This window comes from Takifugu flavidus, chromosome 19, assembly GCF_003711565.1.
Source record: "Takifugu flavidus isolate HTHZ2018 chromosome 19, ASM371156v2, whole genome shotgun sequence".
NCBI classification, from domain to species: Eukaryota; Metazoa; Chordata; class Actinopteri; order Tetraodontiformes; family Tetraodontidae; genus Takifugu; species Takifugu flavidus.
In genome coordinates, this window is record NC_079538.1 from 115,493 (window position 1) to 132,704 (window position 17,212).

Sequence of the window (17,212 nt, forward strand, 5' to 3'; positions counted from 1 at the left end):
TAGAGAGTGAAGAGGAAGGGAGAGAGAACTGTACCCTGCGGTGCCCTCGTGCTGCAGACTACCACATCAGACTCAGTCACAGAGCCTCACGTACTGTAGTCTGTTGGTGAGGTAGTCGGTGGTCCAGGCAGCTAGGTGACAGTTGACTCCGGCTCCCTCCAGCTTCCCTCTCAGCAATGATGGCTGGATTGTGTTGAAGGCACTGGATAAGTCAAAGAACATGACTCTCACAGTGCTCCCGGTGCCCTCTAGGTGTGAGAGTGACCGGTGCAGCAGGTAGATGACAGCGTCATCCACACCAATGCCCGATTGATATGCTGTAGAGGGTTCATCTTGCTGTCCACCAGCTGTCGGAGGTGGGTGAGAACGATCCTCTCCATTGTCTTTATCGGGTGAGAGGTTAAAGCCACTGGCCTGAAGTGGTTGGGCTCCCTGGCGTGCGCAGTCGTGGGAACCGGAACCACACATGATGTTTTCCACTGTTGTAAAATATAGCAAATTGCATTTTATGTTATAGCTATTTTAATAAAAGTAGAGTAGTTTTGTAGATAATGCGAGAAGGATTAACTGGGGTAAACTGGACTGGGGAAACTGTATGTGAGTGTGTTTGTGAGGAGGACAAAACAATAATGTGTGATATCTGCTCGGGTTAGAGTTCTCAATGCTGTGCACCTGTGCGTAGACCGAGAGCCGCTTCATTATGGTCAAATATGGGCAATGTGACTCGGATGCAAACCATGGAACTAAAGAAACGCCTCCTGCCATGTAATCATGCCTGTTTTAATAAAAGAGACAATGCTGGGGTGGAGAGAAAGCCCCCGGGACTCCCCTTGGCCAAGGTAGAAAAGGAACTTTGACGTCTGGTCTCAAATTGTGGTGAACTTCGTTCGTGCGCCTGTCTGAGTACACTTCTGAGGATGATTTTGACGACATCACAAGAGTGGAACTCTCTCCAGACTGAGGCTCAGGTTGAAGATGTGTAAGAGTACTCCACAGAGCTGATCTGCACAGTCCTTGAGTAGTCTGGAGTTGATGCCATCAGGGCCAGTAGCTTTCCTTGTCTTGGTCCTCCTCAGTTCCTTCCTCACCTGATCAGCTGTTATGGAGAGGCGATGTGTGACTCCTGGTGGTTGAGGATGGGGGTTGGACTGTGAGGGTTGATCTGGCAGGGGGTGGAGGGAGGTGGCATGGTGTGAGGAGAGAGCTGCCGGTGCCGGAGGTGTTACGGGGGAGAGGGGGGATGGTGATGTGACAGCACAGTTAGGTCTGGGCTTTGATGAGTGGAAGAGGGAGGGGCAGCACAGTTGAATCTGTTGAAAAAGGAATTCAACTCGTTTGCCCAGTCCAGGCCCCCAGATTCAGGGCCCCTCCCGCTGTCCTTTGTGTGGCCTGAGATGGTTTTTAGGCCTCTCCAGACTTCCCTGGCGTTGCTCCCCTTGAGGCGCTCCTCAAGCTTCCTCCTGTAGCTGTCCTTGCCTCTGCTTATCCCCCTTCTCAGCTCCTTCTGGACTCTCCTCAGCTCCTCCTTGTCCCCAGATCTACAAACTCTCTTCTTCTCATTCAGCAGGGCTTTTAGATCAGGGGTCACCCAGGTTTGTTGTTGGGGAAACACCGAACCTTCCTGGTAGGCATGGTATTTACCACACAGAAGTTGATGTAGTCCGTGATCCAGGTTGTCAGGCCGTCGATGTCCTCTCCGTGAGGTTCACATAACACATCCCAGTCTGAGGTGTCGAAGCAGTCCCTCAGAGCCATGCTGGTCTCCTCAGACCAGCTCCTTACATACCTCTTGGTGGGTGGTTGTTTATTCACCATAGGTATGTATGCAGGGGACAGATGAACCAGGTTGTGATCAGAACGGCCCAGCGGGGGGGTGTATGCATCCTTGGTGTTTACATACATTAAATCCAAAGTTCTATTGTCTCTTGTGTGGCATTTCACATACTGGGTGAAGGGTGGGAGAGTGGAGGACAGAGAAGCATGATTAAAGTCACCAGAGATGAGGAGGAGGGACTTGGGGTGCGATGTCTGAAGCTTTGAAACTATGGTGTGTACAGTCTCGCAGGCAGCAGCAGCATCGGCCGATGGAGGGATGTACACGGTTATCGCAATAACATGCGAGAATTCCCTCGGGTAATATGGCCGAATGCTAACCGCTAGCAGTTCAATGTCTTTGCTGCAGTACTGCTCCATCACCCTGATGTTTATCGTTCACAAACATCGCAATGCCCCCTCCTTTAAGATCAGCTGCGAAAGAATGACGACCCCCACTGGAACAAAAAGTGAGGCTTCTCTGTCTCTCCCCCCACAACCTTTTTTTAATTTGTATTTTAAAGTGGGTTTATTTTTATTTATTTATTTAAATTTTCTATTGTATTAAAAAATAAAGTTCCTGAAATATTTCCGTCTTCATTCTTTGCTTCCGAGCTCATGTAGAGAAGAGCACCATTAATTTAAATGATCAAAATGAAGGTTTTTAGGTTGTGGGTGAATATCAATATAACCAATAAAACACTAAATAAGTAAATAAAACATTCTACAAATTTTACGTTTGCAGAACATTGGGCTTGGGTTGGTGGAACCACTATGTAACGTGAGGGACCTCATAGGGAACGAAAACCAAAAGAACCATAAGAAGACAGGATAACACGTGGGATTCCAAATGTAGTTAGGCCTTTTGAATTGTTTTTTAATCAAAAAATTAAGTAATTGAGAGATACCTAAGGTATACCTAATAGTGGGTTTTATTATTCTATAAGAAATTATTGAGGATCTTGTTTACACGCTGGCGGAGAAGATTTGGTCCTCGTCGCTCTCCGTTTACGTCACTGAATGTAGACGTGTGGTTCAGCAGCACGTTAGCTAGATAGCATTACTGTAGCTTCTTCATGGGTGTGGAACGACATTTTCTAAGTGACAGCTTCTTGTTTCTGTAAAGACATAAATTATCATGGCAGCGGGTTGGGAAGAAATTCGGAGGCTCGCTGCTGATTTTCAGAGAGCTCAGTTTGCGGACTCGGTGCAAAGGTAACGTAAACAGCAGCTGTTATGCTAATCTTGTTAAAGTTTATAACAATCTGTTAAAGTATCGATAGTAGGAACACGATTAAAATATATGGACCTAAGAAAATAAATACTACGCTTATGTTTGTTGTGTCAAATATTCCACAGGTTGTCTGAAAGAAACTGCATTGAAATAATCTCCAAACTGATTCAAGAAAAGAAGCTGGATGTGGTGCACACACTGGATGGAAAGGAGTATATCACCCCAACCCAAATCAGCAAGGAGATCCGAGACGAGCTTTACATCCATGGAGGTCTGTTTTTATAAATACTACCTACTTGTACAGTCTAGAAAAAAAATCATCGCATGTACATGTGTTTTATATATATATATAGTGTTCCAGTGATCGTGATCGGAGTATTTTTTGTATTATAATATTAACTGATATGAAATAGACACACTGATAATTAATTTCTTTTTACAGGGCGAATCAACATTGTGGACCTTCAGCTGGTAAGTCCAAACATGATTCATCAGTGTTATAATGTCAACAACACCCTGAACAGTGTGTGATAATTGTCTCTTCATTTAAATGTTTCCAGAGTATCAATGTAGACTGGGTCCATGTTGAAAGTAGAGCATGTGATATTGCTAAATCTGACAAGGGGATTCAGCTTGTACTGGGACAGCTTATTGATGAGTAAGTATCGGTTGGAAATCTGTCTTTCAGCAAACATTGGGAACAAATAATAACGATGTTAAAGAACCAGTGAAAGGATAAAGATTCGATGTCACATTCCTGCTTTAAGTGAATAGTGTGCAAGTTGCTGGCTATATGTTCATCTAGAAATTTTTTAAGCGCCAATCCAATTTTGTAAGTATCAGATTCAAAACTGGATTGGCTATACTGATCAATCACATTAAGATCTTCAAAAAGTTTGTCTGGATTTCAACAGGAAACGATCCAAATATGATAATATAAAAAACATCCAAATACCAAAAATGAGCTGATAAAAGACATTTGTAACAAGGACAAACTAAATTAAACTATAGTCGGTATCAAAGACCAAACTGCTAGCTGTATTCTCTGCATTGGCAGATGTAGTGGGCAGAAATTTAAAAGCAACAATTAGATGAGTCAACAGTCTAATTGTGATGTTTGCAGCACTTACCTAGACCGTTTAGCTGATGAGGTTAATGACAAACTGCAGGAGGCTGGTCTGATCAGTGTGGCAGAGCTATGTAAAATCTATGACCTGCCAGGAGACTTTCTATCTGAGGTCAGTCACAAAACAACAATCCTCTCATATCTCAGTTGATTCTCCCTGAAATAAAATAACATATTTTCTTGGCTGTTGCAGGAGTTGTTAAAGCGACTCGGGAAGCTAATCCAAGGAGAAATGGACCCATACAACCGGGGAGTCATATTTACGCCAGTTTTTGTTGCTCGCCACAAGGCCAGAATACGTGGACTGTTTGGCGCCATTACAAGGTAACATTACTGCATTTTAAGGATTCCCGTGATCTTATAAAATCTTAAAAGGCATTAACTTCAAGGCATTAATTTAAATACACGGCTTGAATTCACATTGAAATGCCTTAAATCAGTCTTTCAAAAGTCTTAAAAATGTTAACACATGTTTTCATTTTCATCACTCTGCAATTTAAATCTGGACCACTTTGTACTGCAGACCGACACCTGTCAGCATCATGATCGGAATGTTTGGATTTCAAGAACATCTTTTCTATTGTAAGGACACATACTGATTCTGTTAAAGTAATACATTGACAACAAATGCATATTTGTTTATACTTATATAATTAATATAATTTACTGATGACAAAGTTGATTTTATGGACTTTTTCAAAAATGCTATGCAATAATTTTTTTTTAGGACAGTGTTGTGGACAACACAGGGTAACATAAAAGGAAAGATTCAAGCAAGTCTGTCAAAAAGTAACTAGTGATTTTTTTTTTTCTTTACCAATTTAAGCTGTTCTAGAGGAATTGGTCATTAGCGGACGTCTAAAAGGAAACGTGGTTGGAGGTCGACAGGACAAAGCAGTGTACATCCCTGACATTTACACCAAAACACAGAACACCTGGGTGGATTCCTTCCTGCATCAGAATGGATATCTTGGTAGTTTCATCATCTCATACCTGTGCTAAATGCTGTGTTCTTTTAAAGCCCCATTCTTTACCTTTTTACTGTTGCTACTCCTGTTTTTTTATTAGATAATACTGCAACATCTCAATGTCCAGGTGATAATCATTTACACAGACATGATCTGACCCAACAGAACAGTTTTGGAGCAAAGCAAATATTGTTCAACTAGATTTGCATAAGCTCATTGTAAATAATAAGGAATGGCCCTAATACTGGCATTCCTGAGAAAGGAGGAAAAAACAGTGCTTTAAACATTACCTACATTATTTCATTGGGGAAGTTGAGTGACATTACAACAGAAATAAAGACAGTATAATAAAATATCTACATGTAGGCTCATGTGACCTGCATTTTAAATTTTGAAGTCAGTGGTCACAAAAAATATGTTTATATAATATCTTATTAAATATTGCAATGCAAAATGAAAATAATAGCCACTAAATCAACCAATCAATCAATCTTTATTTATATAGCATCTGTTACAATCCAAATTGTTTCTAGGTGCTTTAAATTAAAAATGTTATTGACATAGTTGCATCTTCCTCCTGTAGAATTTGATGCACTGCTCAGGCTGGGCATCCCTGACCCCAACAACTACATCAAGAAGCGCTTCAAGTCAAACAAACTGTTATTCTTGAGAGCAGCCTGCATCAGTCAGATGCTAGTGGACCAAGTAGAGGCATCTGTAGAGGAAGCAGTCAACTCTGCGACATGGACAGATATACAGGTGTCCACATGTGCTCTGCAGTACTTCTGACATTGCTTCTTGTATGTCTAGCAGTTTTTTTTCCTGCTGTTTTAGCCAATTCTGCCCAGTTGCCTGTCAGTGGAGGATGTGGGGATGGTGATCAACCAGGCTATCAGAAATACAAATGTCCATTCATCTGCCAGAGTCCTGGGTGATACATTTGTTGTTAGTGAAAACTTCATCAGCAACTGCCTGAAGTTTTTTGACGAAGCCATGCAGCATAAGGCTCAGAAGGTAGAAAAACTGATCAAAAACTAAAACACATTAGTACAAGCAGACAGCATTTGTGTTTGTTTTTTTTTTCTTTTGCAGGATGTCAAAAACAATCCAGTATTTTTGATCAGCGAAGAAGATCTGAAGCATGCATCCATGCTTAACGAGAGTACCGCACCTTCAAAAAAGGAGAAGAAGGAAGCTGAGCGCAAGACAAAGACCACAGGTGTGTTCAGCCATTGATAAAGTTATCATGATATGAGACTTAAATATTGACTGGAATCATTCAGTGGTAGAAATGATGAGGGAATTAGAGCAGCTCATCTAACACACAGCTTTAGATATTCAAAATAAACAGAAAATATAAATATGTGTATGGTGTTAAAAATTGAGGTGACAAGTCTTCAGGTCCATTGTTATGGGGGAATGCTGTAGGATGGAAAATCAATACCGTATTTATTTATTTATTTTTTGTATCCCCATTACATATGTCTGCCAACAATGTTTTACAATTTTTAGGTATTCCTTACTTACGTGAAAAGTCTTCATGGATCAATAGTTTACCTGTGACTCATGTGTGACTTCAGGACATGATGCAGGCAACATATTTTAGATCCATGAAGTGGAAAGTGAGCTGCTTTTGTTGAGCTGCTTGTCCTGTGCCAGTTTAGATTTCAACGTAATTATTTAAACATTATTTTAACAGGAAAGTCCATTGAAAGCAACCTCTTTTTTTCAGGGATGTCCTGCAATTGAAGTTCACAAACACAGTTCGAAATACAGATCGCAATGCGTAAATGCAGTACATGGCATCACAATGCAATACTTGACTACAGAAATATAAATTGTATGCTAGCCATATGGAGCATAGAAGGTAAGAGTGGTCTTTCCTAGACTGGAGTTCACAAGAGACTTATTCAGACTGATATGAGACTGTGGATGTGCATGGAATCCAGTGAAGCAGTGATGTAAAAGTGAGGTTAAATATGATGGAAGTCTCCCAAGTAGAACCTTTAAAAATAAGAAAAAAACAGGGTCATCCACCTTAACTATATGAACTTCTGTCTTGAGTAAAAAAAATGAGAAAACTTAGGATGCTATGAAAACTTATTTATGCATATAATCACAGGAGACTCATTATTTGAGGATGTGGTATTCATTTATATGACCTCACTGAAATCAAGGACATTACAAAGGATTATACATATAATAATCTTTTACAATGGTATAACAAGTCTGGTTTCATATTGAGATACTCCACATGGATGTGAAAGGGAAAAGATTGGAATCAGCCAGATTTCAGACTGTAGTGCAATATTATTCTTATATGGAAAAAATAAAGAAGCCTCAAAATGGACCCTTTGGAACACCCTTTTAGGGTAAAAGTGAGTTAGATCCAAATCCATCTGTGGTGCCGATGTGAGATCGCCCTGAGAGATAATTGGAGAACCAACTGACAGGTTTTTTCCTACCACACAAGTGCTGCACAAGTGCCGCTATCTACTTGCCCAGCTAAACTCTTACTTGCCCTGCCCTAGAGCTTCTTTCGCTCATGACTTACTATAATCTTACAAAAATCTATTTCCTGTTGACTGTATACAACAGTAAACAACACATTTTCTTTAGGAAGCAGTATGTATTTTTATGTATAATCGCTGTGCATGTTATGAAATATGTTGCTCCTTACCCTTTCCGAGCACCGGTTTATTGGCCACTCACGGTTGAAATCATGAATGGCCTGGGCTGTCTGTCTCGCGTCAGTCGTAGAAGCATCAGCCAGTACACTGATTCGTTGTAGCGCATAGATGACTTCAATTAATCTGGACTCTATATAGAATATAAGTACTGTAGTCAATGTAAGAAAAGCCTAATGTTTCTTCCCTGGTTGCTCTTTTACTTCTGCAGCTGTGCAATTAGACAGGAAATGGTTCATTTTAAGTAAAATGTTGATGTAACAGTTAAGATTAATATTAAAAAGTCACTCAGCTTCAGCTTGCTTGATTGGTTCCATATCTGGACCGATGTCGATACCATTTGTTGCTTAGAGATTTAGAAGAGATGCATACTGCGTGAATGGCTGCTCCATTTTAGTGACATAAGCAGTGGACATTTTTTATCTGGTTGTGGCTCTCAACATACAGTCTTTGGAAACAAGTGTTCATTGGTCCGGGACTTCTCCTTCCATGTGTCCCAGTTGGCAGTGGCAGCACAAAAGCAGGGGGAGGTGGAAATGCAAGAGAGATCCGCATCCGCAAAACCAAGAAGAAAGGGAGGAGGGATGAGGAGAGTGACGAGGAAACTGGAATGTCAATGCAAGGTACAGCACAATAAGCCCCGTTCAGGTTTCAGTATGTTTACATGACCTTAATATGACCTTATTCCTAACGTATTAGTCTGACTAATATCTCCGTTCTCCTTATCCTACTACTACACCCTGATCATGCAATCGGAAATTGATTTTCTCTGTCATGTATACGCCTAAATTGGAGTTAAACAAGGCATGTGCACATGCTCCATAACCCTGTGTTGGCATATGACCGCGGAGCAAAAACATCCAGAAAGCTTGTCGCAGACAAAGAGGGGCGTCGAGGGATAACATTACGATTGACAGCCACTGTGCACAGCAGTGAAAGCACTTCGTTCATTTTAACTTGTATAAACTCTTCATGGCTCCACAGAAAGAGGACATTGTCATAACTGTCTCCGTGTGAGCACTCATTATCACACTCTCTCCATGTTAACACACAGTCCTTTTGATAATACAAAGGAAAAACCTTTTTTCTGGTGACATGGTTGTATGTTGTGTAAATGAGCCTGAGAGGGAGCGAGCCCCCAGTCAAACACACCTGCAATGGCTTGGCTGCTGTACAACCACCAAAATTGTTTAGCATGCAGGACAACGCTTTGTGGTGTCTTTGTCCAAATATCACCGGTGAGGGCCGAAATGTCTTGTAACTGTGGGATGTGGATGTGCCTCTACACAACGCTTGTAGCTTTGACGGCAGTAATATGTCAGCTAGGTTTCTCATATCAGTATACTTAGAAGATAAAGATAAATCTCATATTATCAACAACCGCTGGACATGTCTTTTGTATTCACTGTGCATGGGTTGTCGCTGGACATCTTCCTTTGGTCCACAGTGCTTGCTTTCACCCTTCCACTTGACACACCACCGTCATTGCTCCTCTTTGCTAATGGTGAACATAATAGGTGAAATGATGCTGCCGTAAAATGATATCGGAACACTTATCAAATATCCCAAAAAAAAATCAGTACAAATACGGGAACAGAGTATCGGGCTGATATTGGTGTTGGTGCATCCCTAATGTCAAATAATTTCAATAATTAGCTACTCTCACTGAGATTCACATGCACTTAACATAAGGGCATGCATATCTTCCCTAGAAAAAAAATTCATGCTTCGGATCTTTTTCTTACTTATTGTACACCTTAGTTATTACATCTAAATACCGTAAGTACACGATGAAAAAGCTGCGATATCGGTCCAGATATGGAACCTGTTGTTCGAACTGCTGGTCTACCGCCTGATTCAAGTCGTTTATAGTGTGAATTAATAGATATCAACTTGCTGGAAGGATACATACCACCACCATGTTCCCATCAGCTATTCCCTTTTCTCAGTTGCATGTTACCTGGGACAAGGACCGAATTCCAAATTGATGCCAAAGGCTAATTTTGAGCACAGCTCAATTAAACTGTGTGTAAACATCTGGAGTATATTAGTCCCCAGGGTCCTCAAAGGCACCCATTTCTCTAAGAATTGTAGTTACCTGTGAGACTAATTAGCTCTTGTCTTACCTTTACAAAGATCGTGGTAAACAACCAGAAGCTGTTTTTATGAGCCAAGAGGATCTCATATCTGTATTAGGTGAGAGAGTGAGCGACTGCCCTGAAGAGATCCTCTATGAGCTGGCAGAGCATTTAGTGAGGTAAGGCCTGTGCCTTTAGTCCATATACAGTGCATATCCATGTGGGCTCATGATATAAATGTACATACCGGTACATAGTCATGCAAAAAAAAATATTACAGTACCCTAATTAAAATTCGGAAACATACATGTGTTTTTACATAGTGACATGTGCCCTGTGTTTACTCTTCACTTTTAAACACTTTTCACTTTGACCTCAGTGTGACCATTGTGAAGATTTAATGGTGTTTCTCTCTTTTTCACATTGCCTAAAAAAATATTTATTTTTTTCTTAGTCTTTCCACTGAGGGACATTCACTTGTTCATATCTTGACAGGCCTCTCAATAAAACCTACCAGGAGATTCTGCGGGAAGTGTCCATGTCCTCCACCAGCACACCATCAAGGGCCAACAAGAAGAAGAGCACAAAGGATCTGCAGGAGGAGATCACCAACCTTTACAACAACATCCGTTTATTTGACAAAGGCACTAAATTATTCTCTGGTAAGTCTCAGTGAATGTTTTGTCATGATTCAATCCGCACCCTGTGGTCTTCCAGGTGCTGTTGATCTCACTAATAATTTTATTCTTACAAAATGTACCAAATTGTTTATTTGACAGATTTTGTGTACCGTAATTTCCGGACTATAAGCCGCTACTTTTTTCCTACACTTTAAACACTGCGGCTTGTTCTACGGTGCGGCTTATTTATGTAATTTTTCTATTGGCGCTCGAGCAGAAAAGGTAAGAGAGACAGGTGGAATATATGTGTCGAGGAAGACGCAAGTTTAGTGCAATTTCGCGCTTTGTGTATGAATAAAATGAGCATAAACAGACCCTCATCATGGAAAATGCAAGAAGAAATTTTACCGGTATGTTTTTTTAACCAGCCCTGTTAGTGTTACTGCCGTATTGCTGCTGTGTTACTGCCGCGTCACAGGCACTGTTTGAAAAGAAAAGCAAAGGTAGTGTAGCGTGTTGGGGAGGGTCAGTGTGGGAATTTCCCAGCATGCTTTGTGGCAGTGTGTCTGTGGGTTCAGGTTGGTGTTAACCCTGTTTTTGTTCGTTGTAAATGTTATCTTTTGCAACTTTCAATGTTAGTGTTCTATTTATTGAGTTCTGGTTGTTGATGTATTTAATTACTGTTTTAATTACTGTTTGCACCTGCACACCATAAGCCAGGTTATGTGTGTGATTGAAGACCTCCCTTCGTTGACGTGTCTTTCATTCAGTGGAGCTTTCTCCAGTCTGCGTCTGAGTTCTTCCGCAACCTATGTTTCAGTGCGGCTTATAGACAGATGCGGTTTGTATAAATACAAAATTGATTTTCTTTCTAAAATTAGATTATGCAGGTTTTAATCAGGTGCGCTCTATAGTCTAGAAATTACGGTATATACAGTGAGAGTAAAAAGTATTTGATCCCTTGCTGATTTTGTTGGTTTGTCCACTAATAAAGACATGATCATTCTATACTTTTAATGGTAGATGTATTCTAACATGGAGAGACAGAATATCAAAAAGAAAATCCAGAAAATAACTTTAAAGAATTTAGTTTAATTTATTTGTTTTTCATTGAGGGTAATAAGTATTTGATCCCTCTATCCAAAAGCACTTAATATTTGGTGACAAAGCCATTGTTTGCAAGCACAGCGGTCAAACGTTTGTTGTAGTTAACCACAAGGTTAGCACACATATCAGGGGGAATTTTGGCCCACTCTTCTTTGCAGATCATCTCTAAATCATTAAGGTTGGTGGGCTGTCGCTTGGCAACTCGGACCTTCAGCTCTCTCCATAGATTTTCAATTGGATTGAGGTCCAGAGACTGGCTGGGCCACTCCATGACCTTAATATGGTTCTTCTTGAGCCACTCCTTTGTTGCCTTTGCTGTATGCTTTGGGTCGTTGTCATGTTGGAAGACCCAGCCACGGCCCATTTTCAGCTTCCTCAGCACTGCACGGTACATGGCTCCGTCCATCTTCCCAGTGATGCGGTGAAGTAGCCCTGTGCCCTTGGCAGAGAAACACCCCCAAAACATAATGTTTCCACCTCCATGCTTGACGGTGGGCACAGTGTTCCTGGGATCATAGGCAGCATTTTTCTTCCTCCACACATGACGAGTAGAGTTTAGGCCAAATAGTTTTTGGTCTCGTCTGACCACGGAACCTTCTCCCAATCACTTTGTGCATCTTTGAGGTGATCATTGGCATACTTTAGGCGAGCCTCCACATGTGCCTTCTTAAGCAGGGGTACCTTTCGGGCACTGCAGGATTTTAATCCATTGCGGCGCAAAGTGTTGCCAATTGTTTTCCTGGTGACTTTGGTCCCAGCTGCCTGGAGGTCATTCACTAACTCCTGCTGTGTGGTTGCAGGCCGATTTCTCACTGTTCTCATGATCATTGCTACCCCACGAGGTGAAATCTTCTGTGGCGCACCAGACCGAGGTCTATTGATGGTCATGTTATACTTCTTAAATTTTCTCACAATTGCACCAATAGTTGTTACTTTAATACCCAGCAATTTGCTAATGTTTTTGTAGCCCATTCCCGATTTGTGCAGGTCAACAATCCTGTCTCTGAGGTCCTGAGAGAGTTCTTTGGTCTTACCCATGGTGGAGAGTTTGGAATCTGTCTGATTGTCTGATTCTGTGAACAGTTGTCTTACATACAGGTGATTAGTTAGACCTGGTGTCTTCAATTCAGGTAACAAGTTGTTTGGGAGCGTCTAACTGGTCTGTGAAAGCCAGAACTCCTAATGCATACTAGGGGATCAAATACTTATTTCCCTCAATGAAAAAAAATAAAATAAATTCTTTAAAGTTATTTTCTTGATTTTCTTTTTGATATTCTGTCTCTCCATGTTAGAATATATCTACCATTAAAAGTATAGAATGATCATGTCTTTATTAGTGGACAAACCAACAAAATCAGCAAGGGATCAAATACTTTTTACTCTCACTGTACTTTATCAACTATAGATCTAGACTTTTAATCTAGATCTATAGTTCTAGATCTCTAGATAGAAGACCAAATCTTGTTACAGTACATGTATCTTCATTTATTTTTGTTGATGCAGAGGAAATTCAAGTCCTAATTTCAAAACACATCCTGAAGACACTGTGCACAGATGTCACGAACATCCTGTTTAACTTCTTGGCTGGTGATATGATGATGTCTGTGGAGAACCCAAACACCATCAGCAGTGAGGTGAGAAACAACTCCACATTAAAACCAGATTCCTTGAAACACCTGTATTTTTACAGCTTTGTGTTGTCGCCTCAGGTCAGAGTAAAGATCCTGAGCAAACTACCTGAGGATACTAGAGGCCCTTTGATGAAGCTGCATAACTGCCTGAATGGCAGAGTAAGTTTACAGCTGTTGACATCATCAGCTGAATTATGGAAATAAAATCTCCCTGCGTTTTTTTCAGACAACTGAAGACTTCCTGACCAACATTGAGGCATGTACAGAGGTGTGTGGCTTCATGCTGAAGAAGGGAGACAAGAAGAAAGAGAGGTAACTTTTTCAGTGGAGGTGTGAATTCAGAAATTGTTCTGTCTGTCTTTCAGCCTACAAAACACGGCTGAAAAATAGCATATTTCCCTGCCTCTGAGGATTAAATGAGCATCAGAAGATGGAAATTTAGTCATCGCCTGACTACAAAAGAAACATCTGTGAAATATTTAACAGCATCATTTTTAATTGTTACTTATTGGTGTTTTCAACCAGCAAGGGTTGATTTTAAACCATTTTCATTTGAAATGCAAAATGTAACACTTATTCAAATTGGGTTTTAGAGCATGTGATAGGTCTGATCCAGATTTTTAGTCTGTGATCACACTGTTCTGTAGACAGGTGCTGTTCCTTCATCGTCAGGCACTCATGGAGCAACTTAAGGAGTCTGAGGACCCAGCTCTGGTCCTCCACCTGACCAGTGTGCTGCTGTTTCAAGCCAGCACTCAGTGCATGCTCCATGCTCCTGGACGCTGTGTGCCTCAGATCATCAACATCCTTACGGGCCGTATACCAACAGTAAGTCTGAGTGATAGTACGCTCCATTTCTAAATCAAATCAGTCTTTATTTATATAGCGTCTGTTACAATCAAAATTGTTTCTAGGCGCTTTACAGAATCCCAGGGCCTGACCCCCAACAAGCAACAGTGGCAAGGAAAAACTCCCCTTTAACAGGAAGAAACCTTAAGCAGGACCAGGCTCATATAGGGGGACCCTCCTGCTAATGGCCAGCTGGGTAGAGAGAGGAGAAGGGGGAGGACAGGTAGAGGAGAAAATAGGCAGAAATCATAGAGATACATTAATAATACAAGCTGCTGGTATAAGAGTAGAGTGGGTCAGCAGGGTCGGAGGTCGGCAGGCCAGCATACAGCTATAAAGGTGGCTAGACCTGTTGATGGATACAGAGAGAGGAAGGGGGGAGCAGAGAAACTATACAAGAAATAACATCATCAATGATCTACTCGAAAAAGGAGAGGAGAGGAGAGCATGACCCAGTGGGGTGACTGAGGCCTGTCAGGTAATCATGTTTCTGGACCCCAACAGCCTCGGCCTATAGCAGCAAAACTAAAATGTTAACATAATGATTAGACGACCCCCTAAGTATGATAATCTGTCTGTCTATGATAGTAACTGGAACTACAGAATTGGTGATAATAAGCTTTTTCAAAGAGGCAGGTTTTAAGTCTAATGAAGAGGTGGAGTCAGCCTCCTGTACCTGGACAGGGAGGTGGTTCCACAGCAGGGGGGCCTGGTGGCTAAATGCACGGCTTCCCGTTCTACCTTTAGAGACTCTGGGGACCACAAGTGAACCAGCATTCTGAGAATGGAGAAGCCTATAGGGATGATAAGGTGTCACTAGCTCGTCCAGGTAGGATGGAGCTAGGCCTCTGAGGACCTTGTAGGTCAAAAGAAGGGTTTTAAAAATTATTCTAAATTTAATGGGCAGCCAATGAAGAGACGCCAGTACAGGAGTTATGTGATCTCTTTTGTCAATACCTGTCAGAACTCTACCATGACCTCAGTTTTTCCAGAGTTAAGGAGAAGGAAATTTGAAGACATCCAAGACTTTATGTCTTTAAGAAAGGGTCTGAAGCTTCACTAACTGCTCTGTCTCCTCTGGTTTCATGGATAGATATAGCTGAGTGTCATCAGCATAACAATGAAAATTTATTCCATGCTGCCGAATAATGTTTCCTAAGGGAAACATGTCCAAGGTGAAAAGGATTGGTCCAAGTACAGAACCTTGTGGAACTTCATGGCTAACCCTACTGTTTGAAGAGGGAACGCCATGGACATGAGCAAACTGGTATCTATCAGATAAATACGATCTAAACCAGTCTAGTGCTGTCCCTTTAATCCCAATCATATGTTCCAGTCTCTGTAACAGGATGCTGTGATCAACTGTATCAAAAGCAGCACTGAGGTCCAGTAGAACTAGCATAGAAACCAGTCCATGATCTGAAACTCTAAGAAGCTCATTAGTAACTTCAATAAGTCCTGTTTCTGTGCTGTGGTGAGCTCTAATGCCTGACTGAAACATCTCAAACAGGCTGTTCCTCCACAGGTGCTCCAGTTACCGAGTCACCACCTTCTCAAGAATTTTAGAGATAAAAGGAAGGTTGGATATAAGCTTATAATTTGCCAACTCCTCAGGATTCAGTGATGGTTTTTTAAGCACTGGTTTAATCACTGCCACCTTGTAGGACCGGGGTACATAACCTGTCACTAAAGAACAATTGATCTGGTCCGGGATAGAACTGGATTGGTAAATCATCCTTCAACAGGTGTGTTGGGATGGGATCCAAAAGACACATTTCTAGTCTGACCTGAGACCTTCCATGCCAATCTATGTTATTCAACAAGTGCCAATAGTGAAATAATAAAACATTTTTCAGAGTAATCCGATAGTAAATTGCATATTTAATGCTCCCCTTAATTATTGCATTTCCATAGGCATCAACAACACAAACTCCTCAAATAAAAAGCAGAAGCCATTTAGTAACTAAACTAACCACGTGCGTTTATTTTTTATTGCCTTTTAGCTGTGGTTAAAATAAGTGATTGCTTTTGTAAAAGCACTTTTGAAAACCTCTGAACATTTTAATACAGGCTTTCTGGCTGCTGTTAATACTAGGTAGTAGGTAGAAAAGTTAAAAAAAAAAAAAAAAGCCTTCTACAGCGCTGTCATACATGCCAACATGCTGGGTGGACAATGTTGACCAATTTAAATAATTTCAAAGCATTTATCTGTGTTGTGCAATGTTATTAATGTTATTTTTTAGCAGTTTCCTCTTATTCATGTATGTCATTCTACAGGAGCAGCAGCAGATTCTGTCCACTTACCAGAATCTGGTGGTTAAGCAGCTAGTGAGCCAGAGTATGAACAGGAAACAGGAGGAGGCTGACCAATCAGAGGAGTGGGATGAGGAAGCTAGAAGTGTCCAACATGAGCTGTTGGTCCTCACTCCACAAGTCAAAGACCTGCCCCTTGCCCAGAAGAAGAACACCACCACAGAGTTTTTCCCACAAAAAATATAGTGTAAACACCCACACAATCTGATCCCCAATTGTACCTAAAAAGTACTGTTAACTCTGCCACATCTACTAATATTCTACTTTTCTGAGAACATACATCTTCAATATTAAATAAAATGTCTGTGTGTCAATGAGTTTCTGATGTCATTCATTAAAGCTGTTTCCTTCTGTATTTGTGTTCATGTTCATTAAAATAAAATGTCTGAAATCAATCAGGTACAGTCACTGAATTGTATGATTTTGAAATGTAAATTTCAATAATAAACTGACAAACTTTGTCACTTTGTGTACTCTCCCTGTGACACCCCCCCTTCCCACCCTGAAAGGTACAAAGTGGAAGAAGACGAGAGACTAGCGACAGGTGTCCAGCCAATAATCCGATACAGTTCACTTACGCTACGCAGCCAATCATAGCATTGACAGTGTTTGCGTATGTGCCCTGCCTTTACTCGCCGTGCATGTTAGCTAGCTAACAGCAGTGCAGCGGATCTAAGAGACGCAAATGCTAATCCCTTATCATGGCGAAACGAACGGGCAGAGACACATCCACTCATAAAGCCAAAAAAAGAAATGCAGTTCTTTTAAGATGGAATGGCTGTCGGAG

The 17,212-nt window shown here is 41.2% G+C and overlaps 1 protein-coding gene across 1 annotated transcript; it reads left to right on the top strand.

Annotated features, from left to right (window-relative positions):
* Window positions 1-2,753: 2,753 nt before the first annotated feature.
* ufl1 (UFM1-specific ligase 1) lies at window positions 2,754-16,886 on the top strand. Its single transcript, XM_057017839.1, has 19 exons — window positions 2,754-3,027; window positions 3,172-3,317; window positions 3,489-3,517; window positions 3,607-3,704; window positions 4,170-4,284; window positions 4,366-4,496; window positions 4,696-4,754; window positions 4,999-5,145; window positions 5,724-5,899; window positions 5,975-6,154; window positions 6,233-6,359; window positions 8,328-8,450; window positions 9,964-10,084; window positions 10,401-10,567; window positions 13,136-13,266; window positions 13,342-13,422; window positions 13,490-13,575; window positions 13,911-14,091; window positions 16,390-16,886. The coding sequence occupies exons 1-19, from the start codon at window positions 2,951-2,953 to the stop codon at window positions 16,609-16,611; spliced, it is 2,397 nt and encodes a 798-aa protein (XP_056873819.1). The 5' UTR covers window positions 2,754-2,950; the 3' UTR covers window positions 16,612-16,886.
* Window positions 16,887-17,212: the final 326 nt, after the last annotated feature.